Source organism: Salvelinus namaycush, chromosome 18, assembly GCF_016432855.1.
Source record: "Salvelinus namaycush isolate Seneca chromosome 18, SaNama_1.0, whole genome shotgun sequence".
In the NCBI taxonomy this organism is placed as follows: domain Eukaryota; kingdom Metazoa; phylum Chordata; class Actinopteri; order Salmoniformes; family Salmonidae; genus Salvelinus; species Salvelinus namaycush.
In genome coordinates this window covers 34,373,272-34,388,875 of record NC_052324.1, presented here as the reverse complement: position 1 = coordinate 34,388,875, position 15,604 = coordinate 34,373,272, and the positions used below count along the sequence as shown (strand labels likewise).

The 15,604-nt window shown below is 49.3% G+C and overlaps 2 protein-coding genes across 4 annotated transcripts in view; one reads left to right on the top strand and one right to left on the bottom strand.

The window, feature by feature from the left end:
* The window catches only part of LOC120063385 (adipocyte enhancer-binding protein 1-like), a 25,876-nt gene extending 24,093 nt beyond the window's left edge, over positions 1 to 1,783 (top strand). For both annotated transcript variants that reach the window (XM_039013740.1, XM_039013739.1), the window contains 3 exons: positions 69 to 168; positions 399 to 565; positions 655 to 1,783. In XM_039013740.1, coding sequence (XP_038869668.1) covers positions 69 to 168; positions 399 to 565; positions 655 to 1,026 — 639 coding nt within the window. In that variant the 3' untranslated portion in view covers positions 1,027 to 1,783. The remainder of the gene's footprint in view (positions 1 to 68; positions 169 to 398; positions 566 to 654) is intronic.
* On the bottom strand, positions 1,589 to 15,604 carry pold2 (polymerase (DNA directed), delta 2, regulatory subunit). Of its 2 annotated transcripts, none has more exons than XM_039013741.1 (11): positions 15,289 to 15,604; positions 14,697 to 14,937; positions 14,475 to 14,596; positions 14,234 to 14,357; positions 13,975 to 14,089; positions 13,454 to 13,652; positions 13,196 to 13,276; positions 12,916 to 13,073; positions 12,509 to 12,636; positions 5,011 to 5,112; positions 1,589 to 2,316 (listed from the first exon to the last, which is right to left on the bottom strand). In XM_039013741.1, exons 2-11 carry the CDS (start codon positions 14,929 to 14,931, stop codon positions 2,156 to 2,158), a joined length of 1,425 nt encoding a protein of 474 aa, XP_038869669.1. In that variant the 5' UTR covers positions 14,932 to 14,937; positions 15,289 to 15,604; the 3' UTR covers positions 1,589 to 2,155. The 2 variants fall into 2 exon arrangements, with proteins under 2 accessions (XP_038869669.1, XP_038869670.1); XM_039013742.1 differs by having other exon boundaries at positions 1,604 to 2,316; positions 14,697 to 14,933.

The window sequence follows — 15,604 nt, the reverse complement described above, 5'->3', positions numbered from 1 at the left end:
CACACCTAGTCATGGAGTGGCTGTATAGTGACCGTGACCTTTTGACCCCTGGTTTTCACTTCACCCAGGTACATCGTGGGATCAGGGGCGTGGTGAAAGACGAAGAAGGGAACCCCATCACTAATGCCACAGTGTCTGTAGAGGGGGTCAACCATGATGTCACTACAGGTGGGTACAGTGTCTGGCTGCATGTCCAGCCATACCCCTTACTGCCTCCTGCATTACTGCTTAACAAATCAGTGTTGCCATGCACCGCCATATTGGCAGATTCATGAAACTTCAGGTGAGCACTATTGGTAACAGCCTGCTGTCCCTTTGCCCCTGAACAAACCAAAAGCACTCCAGGAGCCTGCTATACTCACTGCGTGTGCAGTCTAACGACTCTCCTCCCTCCACAGCTGTAACAGGGGACTACTGGCGCTTGTTGAACCCAGGTGAGTACCGTGTGACGGTGCGGGCAGAAGGCTTCACCCCCCTGACCAAGCTGTGTGTGGTGGGCTACGAGCCAGGGGCAACTACCTGTAGCTTTAACCTGGCCAAGTCCAACTGGGACCGCATCAAACAGGTGGGTATTGCTACACCTACAATTAGGTTACCTATTAGCCCTTTGAGAGCCAATGAAGCGCTATTTAAATGCTATCAATTCATCAACAGATCATGGCCCTGCACGGCAACAAGCCCATCCGCTTGCTCAGCCACGGCAACGGTGGAACACGACGGAACACCGCCTCCAACGGTAACAGCCGTTTGGTGCATAACAATGGCGCTGCCGCCAATGAACCTGAGACGAGTCGCATGCGTCAGCAAAAGCGGAGGCTCGGCCGCCTCCGTCGTCTACGACAACAGAAACTGATGAGATCGACAACGACTTTGCCCCCGACAACCACGCCGGTTCCCACAACAACAAAAGCGGAGCCCACCACTGCCTGGTACGACTCTTGGCTCATAGGAGAGGGGCAAACATCGGCGCCAGAAGGTTTCACAGACTCCATCTTGGATTACAACTACGAGATCGACGATTACTAAGGGTAACACCAAGACCTTGTTCCAATACATCCTTCCGCCCCACTTCCTTAAAATAATCAAGGTAGGGAAGGAAGAAGTTGAACAGGACCAATGTCAGTCAAGCCCAGACTGTTAACTCAATTCCTGGACAATAAAGTGACCCCTTGAAAATCTGAATAGACTGGATATGTTTAAGCAATATGGCTTAAACTCCAATAACTCCGGTAGGATAGATTGACTCTCCCCTTCCTATATTACTGAACCCATCCATTCTTTCAGATCTACAAATGGGCTACAAGAAGCGTTTAGGTATATTTACAGAAACTCAAAAGGAACAATGATGTTGAATACAGTCAGGCACACAAGCTAATGTCAGTGTTCTGTAGAACTGCTCGAGTAGGTCTTTTGATACTAAGTTCAACACAAATGAAAATGTCAGTACTGATATCTGGGAAAGTCCTTTTACACCAATTCAAGGCCTTCCTAGAGAATGTACTTCAGAGATCATCTATATGTGCTGGTTGTAAATTAAACATATTTTACCACCTCCACCCCCGAAGAGTAAAAACAAAGAAGCAAAGTTTTTCTTAGAAAAGTATGGATTTATTTACATTATTTTCACCCATGACAGCAAAACCATAATACCGACAGACATTAAAATGTTAACTTTACAAAATGTTAGTTGAAGGTTGAGAGAACGAGAGATTTTCTGAAATGTTCCTCATAACATAGCTGAGGAAAGTTATTTTTTCAATGAATAAAGGCTCATTTACGTACAGCATTTGTGTTTTGTTCTTCTTCATGACATTATCTACCGTACTAAAATGGAAACGATATGTGTTGACAAATACAGGAGTCTGGGCGCCGGCACACAAACAAAGCGCTTCATTAGACAGTCCGTTCCATCACAATTATTTTCACACCACACACCTTTCATTAGCAACACGTTTCCTTTCACTCAAACAGTACTGGTATGACTGCACAGCATCATTGAACCTCCATATATATATGAAATGACTGATATCTTTGCTGATCAAGAGAAACCAATGAGAGACTTCAGCAGACACTTTACAAACATTTTGATAGTGTACAACCTGATTCCATTTGAGGACCAGGGCAAGGGGCTGAGGACTGAGTGAGTGTTGCTCCTTCAGTGGCTGATGTTCATCTCACTCTCCTCGTCATCACCAGCAGAGAAGGAAGAGAAGCGGATTGGCTCACACTCCAGAGTCCGGAGGTTGACCAGGCAGGCTGTCTGAGTGCTGCTGAACTCTGGGATAGCCACCAGGAGGACTTCCTGACCTTCAGCACCTAGGGAGGGTGGGGCATGTAACTGGTCATTAGACTACACCCCATGTCACCCATGCAACTACAGTACACCAGTTGCTAAAACATATATAGATCGCAAAAGATCCCATACAATGTACACTGAATAAAACATTTTAACACAACATGTAGAGTGTTGGCCCCATGTTTCATGAGCTGAAATAAAAAATGTTGCATACAAAGTGTTTACATCCCTGTTAGTGAGCTTTTCTCCTTTACCAAGATAATCCATCCATCTCCATCCATCTGACAGGTGTGGCATATCAAGAAGCTGATTAAATGGCATGATCATTACACAGTTTTGTCACAACACAATGCCACAGATATCTCAAGTTTTGAGGGAGAGCGTAGTTGGCATTCCGACTGCAGGAATGTCCCCCAGAGCTGCTGCTAATTGAATGTTTTTCTCTCCCATAAGCCACCTCCAATGTTTTAGAGAATTTGGTAGTATGTCCAACCGGCCTCACAACCACAGACCACATGTAACCACACCAGTAAAGGACCTCCACATACGGCTTCTTCACCTGCGGGATCGTCTGAGACCAGCCAACCGGACAGCTGATGAAACTGGGTTTGAACTAGAGGTCGACCGATTAATCGGAATGGCCGATTAAAAAATCGGGGCGATTTCAAGTTTTCATAACAAATTGGAAATATCTTTAGGCGCCGATTTGCCGTTTATTTATTTATTTTTTTACACCTTTATTTGATCTTTATTTAACTAGGCAAGTCAGTTAAGAACACATTCTTATTTTCACAGACAGATTTTTAACCTTGTCAGCTCGGTGGATCCAATCTTGCAACCTTACAGTTAACTAGTCCAATGCTCTAACACCGGATTATATTGCACTCCACGAGGAGCCTGCCTGTTACGCGAATGCAGTAAGCTAAGGTAAATTGCTAGCTAGCATTAAACTTATCTTATAAAAAACAATCAATCAATGACTGTCATTGCTCCAATGTGTACTTAACCATAAACATCAATGCCTTTCTTAAAATCAATACACAAGTATATATTTTTAAACCTGCATATTTAGCTAAAAGAAATCCAGGTTAGCAGGCAATATTAACCAGGTGAAATTGTGTCACTTCTCTTGCATTCATTGCACGCAGAGTCAGGGTATATGCAACAGTTTGCCAAATAACTAAATCTAGCATATAGGACCTGTTTTAAATGATCACTTTTATGCTCAATATATTCACTTCACATGCAAACTCACTCTGCAATGAAAAAAAATATCCATTCTATTTTATTCAGCTAAATTCAAATGATATTCTTCTTACTATAAAATCATAATAAAAAAATGGCAAGGGACTTAAACATATATTGTCAGATAAATGAACACGCCTACAGTATGATGCATAGCCAGATAACATAGGCCTACAGTAGAGTAGGCCAACTCCTATTCTATTTACCGGAAATACACAAAAGTATTTGGACACGGCTTTAAAATTAGTGGATTTGGCTATTTCAGCCACACCCGTTGCTGACAGGTGTATAAAATTGAGCACACTGCCATGCAATCTCCATAGACAAATATTGGCAGTAGAATGGCCTTACTGAAGAGCTCAGTGACTTTCAACGTGGCACTGTCATAGGATGCCATCGTTCTAACAAGTCTGTTTGTAAAATTTCTGCCCCGGTCAACTGTAAGTGCTGTTATTGTGAAGTGGACACGTTTAGGAGCAACAACGGTTCAGCCGCGAAGTGGTAGGCCACACAAGCTCACAGAGCAGGACTGCTGAGTGCAGAAGCGCGTAAAAATAGTCTGTCCTCGGATGTAACACTCACTAACGAGATCCAAACTACCTCTGGAAGCAACGTCAGCACAAGAACTGTTCGTCTGGAGCTTCATGAAATGGGTTTCCTTTACCGAGCAGCCACACACAAGCCTAAGATCATCCATACACAATGCCAAGCGTCGGCTGGAGTGGGGTAAAGCTCTCCACCATTAGACTCTGGAGCAGTGGAAATACGTTCGAGTGATAAATCACACTTCACCATCTGGAAATCCGATGGACTAACCTGGGTTTGGTGGATGCCAAAGTGTAAAAAAATTATAATAATATCATAATGTTTTCGGACCTGACCAAAATAAATCAAGGATTTGTTGGGATGGTGAACATTCAACTAGTTTATTCAATACGCATCAGCTGGCGTGTATGTGTGGAAGCCTGGAGATGCTGAACGTGCTTATCTTAATTCACGGTAAATTACTGTGAGACAGGCAGTCTTTCGCATGACAATAACCAGCTGACAACATTTGATGACTGCCACAGCCCTAATGTGGGACAACATTCCAACATTACATCAACAGCCTGATCAACTCTATGTGAAGGAGATGTGTCGGGCTCCATGAGGCAAATTGTGTTCACACCAGATACTGACAGGTTCTTTTTTTAGGGTATCTGTGACCGACAGATGCATATCTGTATTCCCAGTCATTTGAAATCCATAGATTAGGGACTAATGAATTTATTTCAATATACTGATTTCCTTATATGAACTGTAACTCAGTAAAATCTTTGAAATTGTTGCATGTTACATTTATATTTTTGTTCAGTGTAGAAAGGACTGGCAACTGTCAACTATCAGTGTGTAATACTGGACCAGCACAGTGCAATGCTCCAATGTGAATAAACAGTCATGCCAGGTTTCCAGTAACGGTGGGGACTCACCTGTGATGCGTTTGGCCTGGTAGGAGGGGGCGTTGCCACTGAAGTAGACATGAGGACATTCCTCCAGGATGAAAGGGTCCTTCAGGTAGAACGGATAACACCCTGAGAGAACAACACAAGATAAGCCATGTACCTTAGTCTACAACCGGAGAGAGTGAGGGAGAAAGTGTGTGTTCGTACCCAGTGGGTCAGGTATGAGGTGCGCGCGTGTTCGTACCCAGTGGGTCAGGTATGAGGTGCGCGCGTGTTCGTACCCAGTGGGTCAGGTATGAGGTGCGCGCGTGTTCGTACCCAGTGGGTCAGGTATGAGGTGCGCGCGTGTTCGTACCCAGTGGGTCAGGTATGAGGTGCGCGCGTGTTCGTACCCAGTGGGTCAGGTATGAGGTGCGCGCGTGTTCGTACCCAGTGGGTCAGGTATGAGGTGCGCGCGTGTTCGTACCCAGTGGGTCAGGTATGAGGTGCGCGCGTGTTCGTACCCAGTGGGTCAGGTATGAGGTGCGCGCGTGTTCGTACCCAGTGGGTCAGGTATGAGGTGCGCGCGTGTTCGTACCCAGTGGGTCAGGTATGAGGTGCGCGCGTGTTCGTACCCAGTGGGTCAGGTATGAGGTGCGCGCGTGTTCGTACCCAGTGGGTCAGGTATGAGGTGCGCGCGTGTTCGTACCCAGTGGGTCAGGTATGAGGTGCGCGCGTGTTCGTACCCAGTGGGTCAGGTATGAGGTGCGCGCGTGTTCGTACCCAGTGGGTCAGGTATGAGGTGCGCGCGTGTTCGTACCCAGTGGGTCAGGTATGAGGTGCGCGCGTGTTCGTACCCAGTGGGTCAGGTATGAGGTGCGCGCGTGTTCGTACCCAGTGGGTCAGGTATGAGGTGCGCGCGTGTTCGTACCCAGTGGGTCAGGTATGAGGTGCGCGCGTGTTCGTACCCAGTGGGTCAGGTATGAGGTGCGCGCGTGTTCGTACCCAGTGGGTCAGGTATGAGGTGCGCGCGTGTTCGTACCCAGTGGGTCAGGTATGAGGTGCGCGCGTGTTCGTACCCAGTGGGTCAGGTATGAGGTGCGCGCGTGTTCGTACCCAGTGGGTCAGGTATGAGGTGCGCGCGTGTTCGTACCCAGTGGGTCAGGTATGAGGTGCGCGCGTGTTCGTACCCAGTGGGTCAGGTATGAGGTGCGCGCGTGTTCGTACCCAGTGGGTCAGGTATGAGGTGCGCGCGTGTTCGTACCCAGTGGGTCAGGTATGAGGTGCGCGCGTGTTCGTACCCAGTGGGTCAGGTATGAGGTGCGCGCGTGTTCGTACCCAGTGGGTCAGGTATGAGGTGCGCGCGTGTTCGTACCCAGTGGGTCAGGTATGAGGTGCGCGCGTGTTCGTACCCAGTGGGTCAGGTATGAGGTGCGCGCGTGTTCGTACCCAGTGGGTCAGGTATGAGGTGCGCGCGTGTTCGTACCCAGTGGGTCAGGTATGAGGTGCGCGCGTGTTCGTACCCAGTGGGTCAGGTATGAGGTGCGCGCGTGTTCGTACCCAGTGGGTCAGGTATGAGGTGCGCGCGTGTTCGTACCCAGTGGGTCAGGTATGAGGTGCGCGCGTGTTCGTACCCAGTGGGTCAGGTATGAGGTGCGCGCGTGTTCGTACCCAGTGGGTCAGGTATGAGGTGCGCGCGTGTTCGTACCCAGTGGGTCAGGTATGAGGTGCGCGCGTGTTCGTACCCAGTGGGTCAGGTATGAGGTGCGCGCGTGTTCGTACCCAGTGGGTCAGGTATGAGGTGCGCGCGTGTTCGTACCCAGTGGGTCAGGTATGAGGTGCGCGCGTGTTCGTACCCAGTGGGTCAGGTATGAGGTGCGCGCGTGTTCGTACCCAGTGGGTCAGGTATGAGGTGCGCGCGTGTTCGTACCCAGTGGGTCAGGTATGAGGTGCGCGCGTGTTCGTACCCAGTGGGTCAGGTATGAGGTGCGCGCGTGTTCGTACCCAGTGGGTCAGGTATGAGGTGCGCGCGTGTTCGTACCCAGTGGGTCAGGTATGAGGTGCGCGCGTGTTCGTACCCAGTGGGTCAGGTATGAGGTGCGCGCGTGTTCGTACCCAGTGGGTCAGGTATGAGGTGCGCGCGTGTTCTTACCCAGTGGGTCAGGTATGAGGTGCGCGCGTGTTCTTACCCAGTGGGTCAGGTATGAGGTGCGTGCGTGTTCTTACCCAGTGGGTCAGGTATGAGGTGCGTGCGTGTTCTTACCCAGTGGGTCAGGTATGAGGTGTGTGCTTGTTCTTACCCAGTGGGTCAGGTATGAGGTGTGTGCGTGTTCTTACCCAGTGGGTCAGGTATGAGGTGTGTGCGTGTTCTTACCCAGTGGGTCAGGTATGAGGTGTGTGCGTGTTCTTACCCAGTGGGTCAGGTATGAGGTGTGTGCGTGTTCTTACCCAGTGGGTCAGGTATGAGGTGTGTGCGTGTTCTTACCCAGTGGGTCAGGTATGAGGTGTGTGCGTGTTCTTACCCAGTGGGTCAGGTATGAGGTGTGTGCGTGTTCTTACCCAGTGGGTCAGGTATGAGGTGTGTGCGTGTTCTTACCCAGTGGGTCAGGTATGAGGTGTGTGCGTGTTCTTACCCAGTGGGTCAGGTATGAGGTGTGTGCGTGTTCTTACCCAGTGGGTCAGGTATGAGGTGTGTGCGTGTTCTTACCCAGTGGGTCAGGTATGAGGTGTGTGCGTGTTCTTACCCAGTGGGTCAGGTATGAGGTGTGTGCGTGTTCTTACCCAGTGGGTCAGGTATGAGGTGTGTGCGTGTTCTTACCCAGTGGGTCAGGTATGAGGTGTGCGTGTTCTTACCCAGTGGGTCAGGTATGAGGTGTGTGCGTGTTCTTACCCAGTGGGTCAGGTATGAGGTGTGTGCGTGTTCTTACCCAGTGGGTCAGGTATGAGGTGTGTGCGTGTTCTTACCCAGTGGGTCAGGTATGAGGTGTGCGTGTTCTTACCCAGTGGGTCAGGTATGAGGTGTGCGTGTTCTTACCCAGTGGGTCAGGTATGAGGTGTGCGTGTTCTTACCCAGTGGGTCAGGTATGAGGTGTGCGTGTTCTTACCCAGTGGGTCAGGTATGAGGTGTGCGTGTTCTTACCCAGTGGGTCAGGTATGAGGTGTGCGTGTTCTTACCCAGTGGGTCAGGTATGAGGTGTGCGTGTTCTTACCCAGTGGGTCAGGTATGAGGTGTGTGTGTTCTTACCCAGTGGGTCAGGTATGAGGTGTGTGTGTTCTTACCCAGTGGGTCAGGTATGAGGTGTGTGTGTTCTTACCCAGTGGGTCAGGTATGAGGTGTGTGTGTTCTTACCCAGTGGGTCAGGTATGAGGTGTGTGTGTTCTTACCCAGTGGGTCAGGTATGAGGTGTGCGTGTTCTTACCCAGTGGGTCAGGTATGAGGTGTGTGTGTTCTTACCCAGTGGGTCAGGTATGAGGTGTGTGTGTTCTTACCCAGTGGGTCAGGTATGAGGTGTGTGTGTTCTTACCCAGTGGGTCAGGTATGAGGTGTGTGTGTTCTTACCCAGTGGGTCAGGTATGAGGTGTGCGTGTTCTTACCCAGTGGGTCAGGTATGAGGTGTGCGTGTTCTTACCCAGTGGGTCAGGTATGAGGTGTGTGTGTTCTTACCCAGTGGGTCAGGTATGAGGTGTGTGTGTTCTTACCCAGTGGGTCAGGTATGAGGTGTGTGTGTTCTTACCCAGTGGGTCAGGTATGAGGTGTGTGTGTTCTTACCCAGTGGGTCAGGTATGAGGTGTGCGTGTTCTTACCCAGTGGGTCAGGTATGAGGTGTGTGTGTTCTTACCCAGTGGGTCAGGTATGAGGTGTGTGTGTTCTTACCCAGTGGGTCAGGTATGAGGTGTGTGTGTTCTTACCCAGTGGGTCAGGTATGAGGTGTGTGTGTTCTTACCCAGTGGGTCAGGTATGAGGTGTGTGTGTTTACATTTACATTTAAGTCATTTAGCAGACGCTCTTATCCACAGCGACTTACAAATTGGTGCATTCACCTTATGATATCCAGTGGAACAGCCACTTTACAATAGTGCATCTAAATCTTTTAAGGGGGGGGGGGGGTTAGAAGGATTACTTTATCCTATCCTAGGTATTCCTTAAAGAGGTGGGGTTTCAGGTGTCTCCGGAAGGTGGTGATTGACTCCGCTGTCCTGGCGTCGTGAGGGAGTTTGTTCCACCATTGGGGTGCCAGAGCAGCGAACAGTTTTGACTGGGCTGAGCGGGAACTGTACTTCCTCAGAGGTAGGGAGGCGAGCAGGCCAGAGGTGGATGAACGCAGTGCCCTTGTTTGGGTGTAGGGCCTGATCAGAGCCTGAAGGTACGGAGGTGCCGTTCCCCTCACAGCTCCGTAGGCAAGCACCATGGTCTTGTAGCGGATGCGAGCTTCAACTGGAAGCCAGTGGAGAGAGCGGAGGAGCGGGGTGACGTGAGAGAACTTGGGAAGGTTGAACACCAGACGGGCTGCGGCGTTCTGGATGAGTTGTAGGGGTTTAATGGCACAGGCAGGGAGCCCAGCCAACAGCGAGTTGCAGTAATCCAGACGGGAGATGACAAGTGCCTGGATTAGGACCTGCGCCGCTTCCTGTGTGAGGCAGGGTCGTTCTACCCAGTGGGTCAGGTATGAGGTGTGTGTGTTCTTACCCAGTGGGTCAGGGTTCGAGGTGGCAATGCCTCCTTTGGTGGAATATTGTGCCCCCTCAGTTTGTATCCCTAATTCTGTCCCACAATCTGCCCCCTCCGTCACGCTCAACCGATTTGTTGTGTATGCTTCATTCAAGCAACTCCCTTGCACGCATCACACGTACGTCAAACACATTTTACCAGTTGAAAAAAACAGTAGAAGGGCGGGGTCAATTTGACCGTTTGGGTTTACTTTCAAAGTTACGTACTACGAAGAAACTTTTTTCACTGAGCAGCTGGATGGAATTTAGCTAATGTTAAGTTAGGTAGGTAGCTGATAGCCACTTTATAATATCCACCATGCTTCGCCAGGGCACAACGGCAGGATTGGATCAAAGCAGCGGGGAGGGGGAGAAGCCTGTCATAGAGGCCAAGGCCGCCGAGCCGACGCTAATCACCGAGCCGCCGCTAATCACCGAGGCCAAGGCCGCCGCTAATCACAGAGGCCAAGGCCGCCGAGCCGACGCTAAATCACCGAGGCCAAGGCCGCCGAGCCGACGCTAAATCACCGAGGCCAAGGCCGCCGAGCCGACGCTAAATCACCGAGGCCAAGGCCGCCGAGCCGCCGCTAAATCACCGAGCCGCCGCTAATCACCGAGGCCAAGGCCGCCGAGCCGACGCTAAATCACCGAGGCCAAGGCCGCCGAGCCGACGCTAAATCACCGAGGCCAAGGCCGCCGAGCCGACGCTAAATCACCGAGGCCAAGGCCGCCGAGCCGACGCTAAATCACCGAGGCCAAGGCCGCCGAGCCGACGCTAAATCACCGAGGCCAAGGCCGCCGAGCCGCCGCTAATCACCGAGCCGCCGCTAATCACCGAGGCCAAGGCCGCCGCTAATCACCGAGGCCAAGGCCGCCGCTAATCACCGAGGCCAAGGCCGCCGCTAATCACCGAGGCCAAGGCCGCCGCTAATCACCGAGGCCAAGGCCGACGCTAAATCACCGAGGCCAAGGCCCGCCGAGCCGACGCTAAATCACCGAGGCCAAGGCCGCCGAGCCGACGCTAAATCACCGAGGCCAAGGCCGCCGAGCCCAGCAGCAGAGGCACCTGCACAACTGTCTTGCAGCCTGGTGACATAGGAGGTAACCAACCCAAGGGGCCTGCAGCCACCAAGACAGAACCTAGCTGCAGCACTGCCAGGTTACTACAATCACCGACGCCTCCGTTAGTGCCCGATGACCTTGGTGATGAGCCAGTGCAGGTTTGTCTGGGGAAATAACCAACCGCCTGTACTGTGGGAGAAAACGGGCATTTTGTAGGACATGGTTCAACGGCAGAGCGTGGCTAGAATATTCCTGCAAGGAAATACAAGCACATGGACACCCCCACTCCAAGCAACTGGCAAAGAGTAGTGAGTAGTAATCTGAAAGAATACGTGGTCAAAACAACAAGAGGATAATGAGAGGGAGTGCAAAAGACTGTTTTTCAGCACTCTGGATGCTGTACTGGGAGAAATGTCAGCGAGATTTAACGAACGAAACAGACAACTTGTTGAGGCCCTGTGTGCCTTGCACCCAGAGAATGAAACCTTTATGGATGTGGAAATGGTGAAACCAGTGCTGGACTTAATCTCAGGAGACTTTGTGGAAACTGAGTTTACTGTGTCGCATGGCAATTTCTACAGACTGAAATCGCCCAATTTGGAGAAGAAAAATGGCCTACGCAGAGCATTTTGGATAGATACTCCGGGCCTCTAAAAGCAATACCTACTGTGATGATGGCATTGTAGCTGGGATTAACATTTGGAGCATCCATGGCAACTTGCAAGAACTATTTTTCAACATTGAAAAACGTATTCAGTGAGCAGACGGAGCATGTTGCACAGGAGGAAAGCGCAGCTGATTCAACTGGCATTTGAGAAGGATCTTACAAGCAAATTCCGGGGGGGAGCGGAACGAGAGACTGCTGAGGAGGTTCAACACAGCATCGAGGTGGCTGCAACTCTTTTGAATCTGGGTAAGAACAGACAGCCTGGCTTGCATTATTTTGTTATTTGCTAGCTTTTGGAAATGCGTGGCAAATGTCAGAAATAGGCATGATTTTCTTTATTGGCGTTGCTGCCAAGTCTACTGCTTGATTTCTGTGATATGAATGGAAATGTTTGGTTTGTAATATAATCAGATTATTTTTAATGTTGTTTTATATGGTAGAAGATGTGCTTTGCATTACATTGATGAGGGTGGGCAGACCATGACCAATGGTTGAGTAACGATGTAGCTCTGTTATCATACGCAGCGTAGTACGACACTTGTGGGAAGACAGCTTGGTAGCTGCGTCCAGCTGCATTCTACTGATAAGTTGTGGTAATGCATTGTATATTATTGTTTGCTTTCCACGATTGGAAATGTATTGTATTGGCATGGGAAGTGATATTACAGTAATTAGCTACTGTTTTGCATTTATGGGTATTGTGCATGTAGCTGTGTAGCGTTGTCATAACTTGCCATTTCTCGAGCCGGTTATGAATTGTCCATGTTTGTAAAGCAGTGCAGTAGCCTGTATTCCTGCAGCAAGACAGCCATGCGTGGCTGCAAATACATTGTGTGTAATTATACTATGGATTATTATCCATCCTGTGTTATCAGCAAGTCAAAATAGTTGTGCCCCTTTAGTCATTTCTGATGCCCCCTTGCTGAGTTAATCCTGCCGCCTAGCCGGTGTCAGGTGCAGTAGGGGCGAGGTGTGTGTTCATACCCAGTGTGTCAGGTGCAGTAGGGGCGAGGTGTGTGTTCATACCCAGTGTGTCAGGTGCAGTAGGGGCGAGGTGTGTGTTCATACCCAGTGTGTCAGGTGCAGTAGGGGCGAGGTGTGTGTTCATACCCAGTGTGTCAGGTGCAGTAGGGGCGAGGTGTCTAAGCCTCAGTGTATTCTCCAGTATCTCCAGGTGACTGTCCATGCTGCTGTACTTCTGGATGTCTTTCACATTCTGCCCTGACGTCCCCAGGATCCTACGGCACACAGGGAAGACCTTTGCATTGGCTCCTTACACACAACTTCACATGACAGACACAACCCAACTTAAACCTAGCTAGCACATATCTGTAGTACAAAGGGCATCAGGAAATACATTAGCTAGATTCATGTAAAAGGTTATGGCCATAACAAAATCCCATTTGAAAACAGTGACCACATTACTCTTCCACAGAAAATGCTTTGTGAAGTTGGTCAAAACAAACAAAATGTTTCCAAGCCCTAGGTCCAGAAGCCCCAGGGTTGTTTAGACTCACCTCACCCCGTCCAGGGTGGCCTGGTGTGGGTTGGAGGCCAGCTGCAGGGTGGGGTAGGTGGAGGAGAGGGGGAACATACAGTGGTGTAGGGGCTGCTGGGGCAGGGTATAGTTAGTAGGATCATACTGGCCCGGCATCACATCCACTGGAACTGACGACTAGAAGAGAGGAGGACACACTTCAGATAACTGAATGAATGGCACATTCTATGGCAAACTAAGTAAATATTGCCCAGGCTGTGACATCCCTGGTGTAGGTGGTAGGAATCTCTGGAACTCACCACAAGCTGCATCAGCATCTCATCCAGCAGACGCATGGCATCCACAGTGCCTGCCTGGGTTTTCTTAGTCAAGTATTTAGCCTGGAGGGACAATACACAGTTAGGAAAACATCACACACACACTGGACAGTTCAAAATGAACCAGTAGCCTCGAAGTCAAGACATTTCTACTATAAGGATTTGATAAGTGTAAGCTACGGTAATAGCTTTCTCATCAACTGAAATGAATGGATGTCACAGCTAAATAAGTTCCCTCACCTTGGTGGATGCGTCCTTGTCCTGTGTGCTTTGGCTCAGAAGGTTCCCAGCCAGTAGGACCCTGGAGATTGTCGATGCACCACTCTGCTCCCCCTGGTCACCTAGGTGACCCGTTACCATGTCAACAAGCAGCTGTAAAGCCAGCATACTGTCTGCATGACTACCGCCCAGACCCAAACCTGACAACAGCAGCACAAACCTACACACAGCATAATATATTAGTTTAGTGTTGTCACAATACCACATTTTCCTTGGCAAAATAGAAAAAGCAGACTCTACGCTTTGGTCCTTTAAAACCTACTTTTGTTAAATATTGTGTGCTATAGCTTGTAAAATAAACAAATGCGACTCTGGGTGACAACACAAGGCTGTTTAATCCAACATTACGACTGTTTTCCTCTTGAATTTAGGTCCGCTTCCTGTTAAGTTTCCTTTGCTTCCTTACTTTGTAGTGTTGTGATACTGGTACACTACTAAAGTTTGACATTTCACAAGGTTAGGTATGGTGTGTGTGTGTGTACCTGTCTGAGCTGAGGGTGGTTCTGGGGGCCTGCGGGGGGAGGTCAGCAGTACAGAAATCATCCACTGTGAATTTCCCATCATTCTTTTCTGCACCATAAATAGCAATAACACTACCTAAGAGAGAGAAAGGAGAGCGAGAAACAAATAATAAAAACAACAAAACAAAGGAGGCGGTCATAATTACTACATGATCATGAGAACTGAGACAAGCTTGTCTATCCTGATACAATAGGTAGAAGGTACAGAGGAGACAGAAACCTGTGACAAACTTGTCCACGTCAATATTGCCCTCTAGTTTGATCCTCTGCAGCTCGTCCTCCAGTATCAACTCATCTGATTCGCTGATGTACCTGGTGCGCGGAGGCTGGGGCAGCAGATTGTGCTAAGAGAGAGAGATGTAGTTGAAGAGTTACTACCAGAACCAGTATACAGACTTTGGCAAACAATCCTGTTTGTTTCATGACAATCAAAGTCTGATTTTATGTTAGCAACCTCTTACTTCCTCACTGATTTCCTTCAGAATGGACGGCTGCAGTTCCATGTGCTTGAACAGGGTTCCCACAATGCAACACTGCTCACCCATCTGCAGATCACACAACTTCCTGATCCGTACATCTGCACCTGACAGGGAGAGAGTCAGGACAGAGTTAACTCTCAGCAAGGTATTGGTGTATGAACTGTTGCAGCAAATTGGAGAGTTAGGTGTCAACCCTGCACTTACCCCATTTCTGCTGGGCCCTCTCCGTGAGCAGGGGGCTCATCTGCATGAGTCGTGTGGCGTAAATGTGCGCATACTGGCGGTTGAAGCTGCGCTCCCCCAGCTTGAAACGCTCAGAGCAGGGTGAGTATGCCGGCTTGACCCTGTCAAACACAGAGGGCTCCTGGTCCTCGGAGCCAGGACGACACAACAGAAGAGAACAGGAACCCTCCTGAGGGGCGCTTACCTCGGAGAACATGGCTGCCTGGGGAGACAGTTATTAAGTTACACATGATATGGGATCTTGCATTGCAGCTGTAATGAGCACGGTATCCTTGCTAGTTTAGGTAGTTTGAACAGGGCTTAAACACAGTCCATATGCCATCTCCACAACTGCTAGCTAAACCTGAACTCAGCTCATGAATAGTTACATTGTTACAATGATTGTAACGTGATCTGCAAATGTGAGTGTGGTTATTAACGTTAGCTCGCTAATACTTTAGCTTCCGTTAGTTAGCTACCTAAGCTAGCTGCTAACGTCTTGTTGTTGCCAACAAAAGCAGTGTCCTGCGAAAACAGAAAAACTTCAATGCGTTAAATAAAGTATTTACATTACCTTTATTGGCCTTTTATTCGTGACAAAAATGCGATTTTGTTGAAATGCACGTTTACTTGTGGAGAGGAGTTTGTTCTTTCAAAAGAGCATAGCATAGATATCTCCCGCTAAATTTGACTGTTACCCGGTGCGTGCGTCGACGTTGCACAACGTCTTACGTAACAGACAAAACATTCAGACATGTTTGTAAGGTCAAAACTGAGTTGAGTTCTTGAACGTCTTATTATACGTCCTTTACCAGGGCTCTCCAACCCTGTTCCTATAGAGCTACCGTCCTGTAGGTGTTCACTCCAACCCTAATCTATCACACCTGATT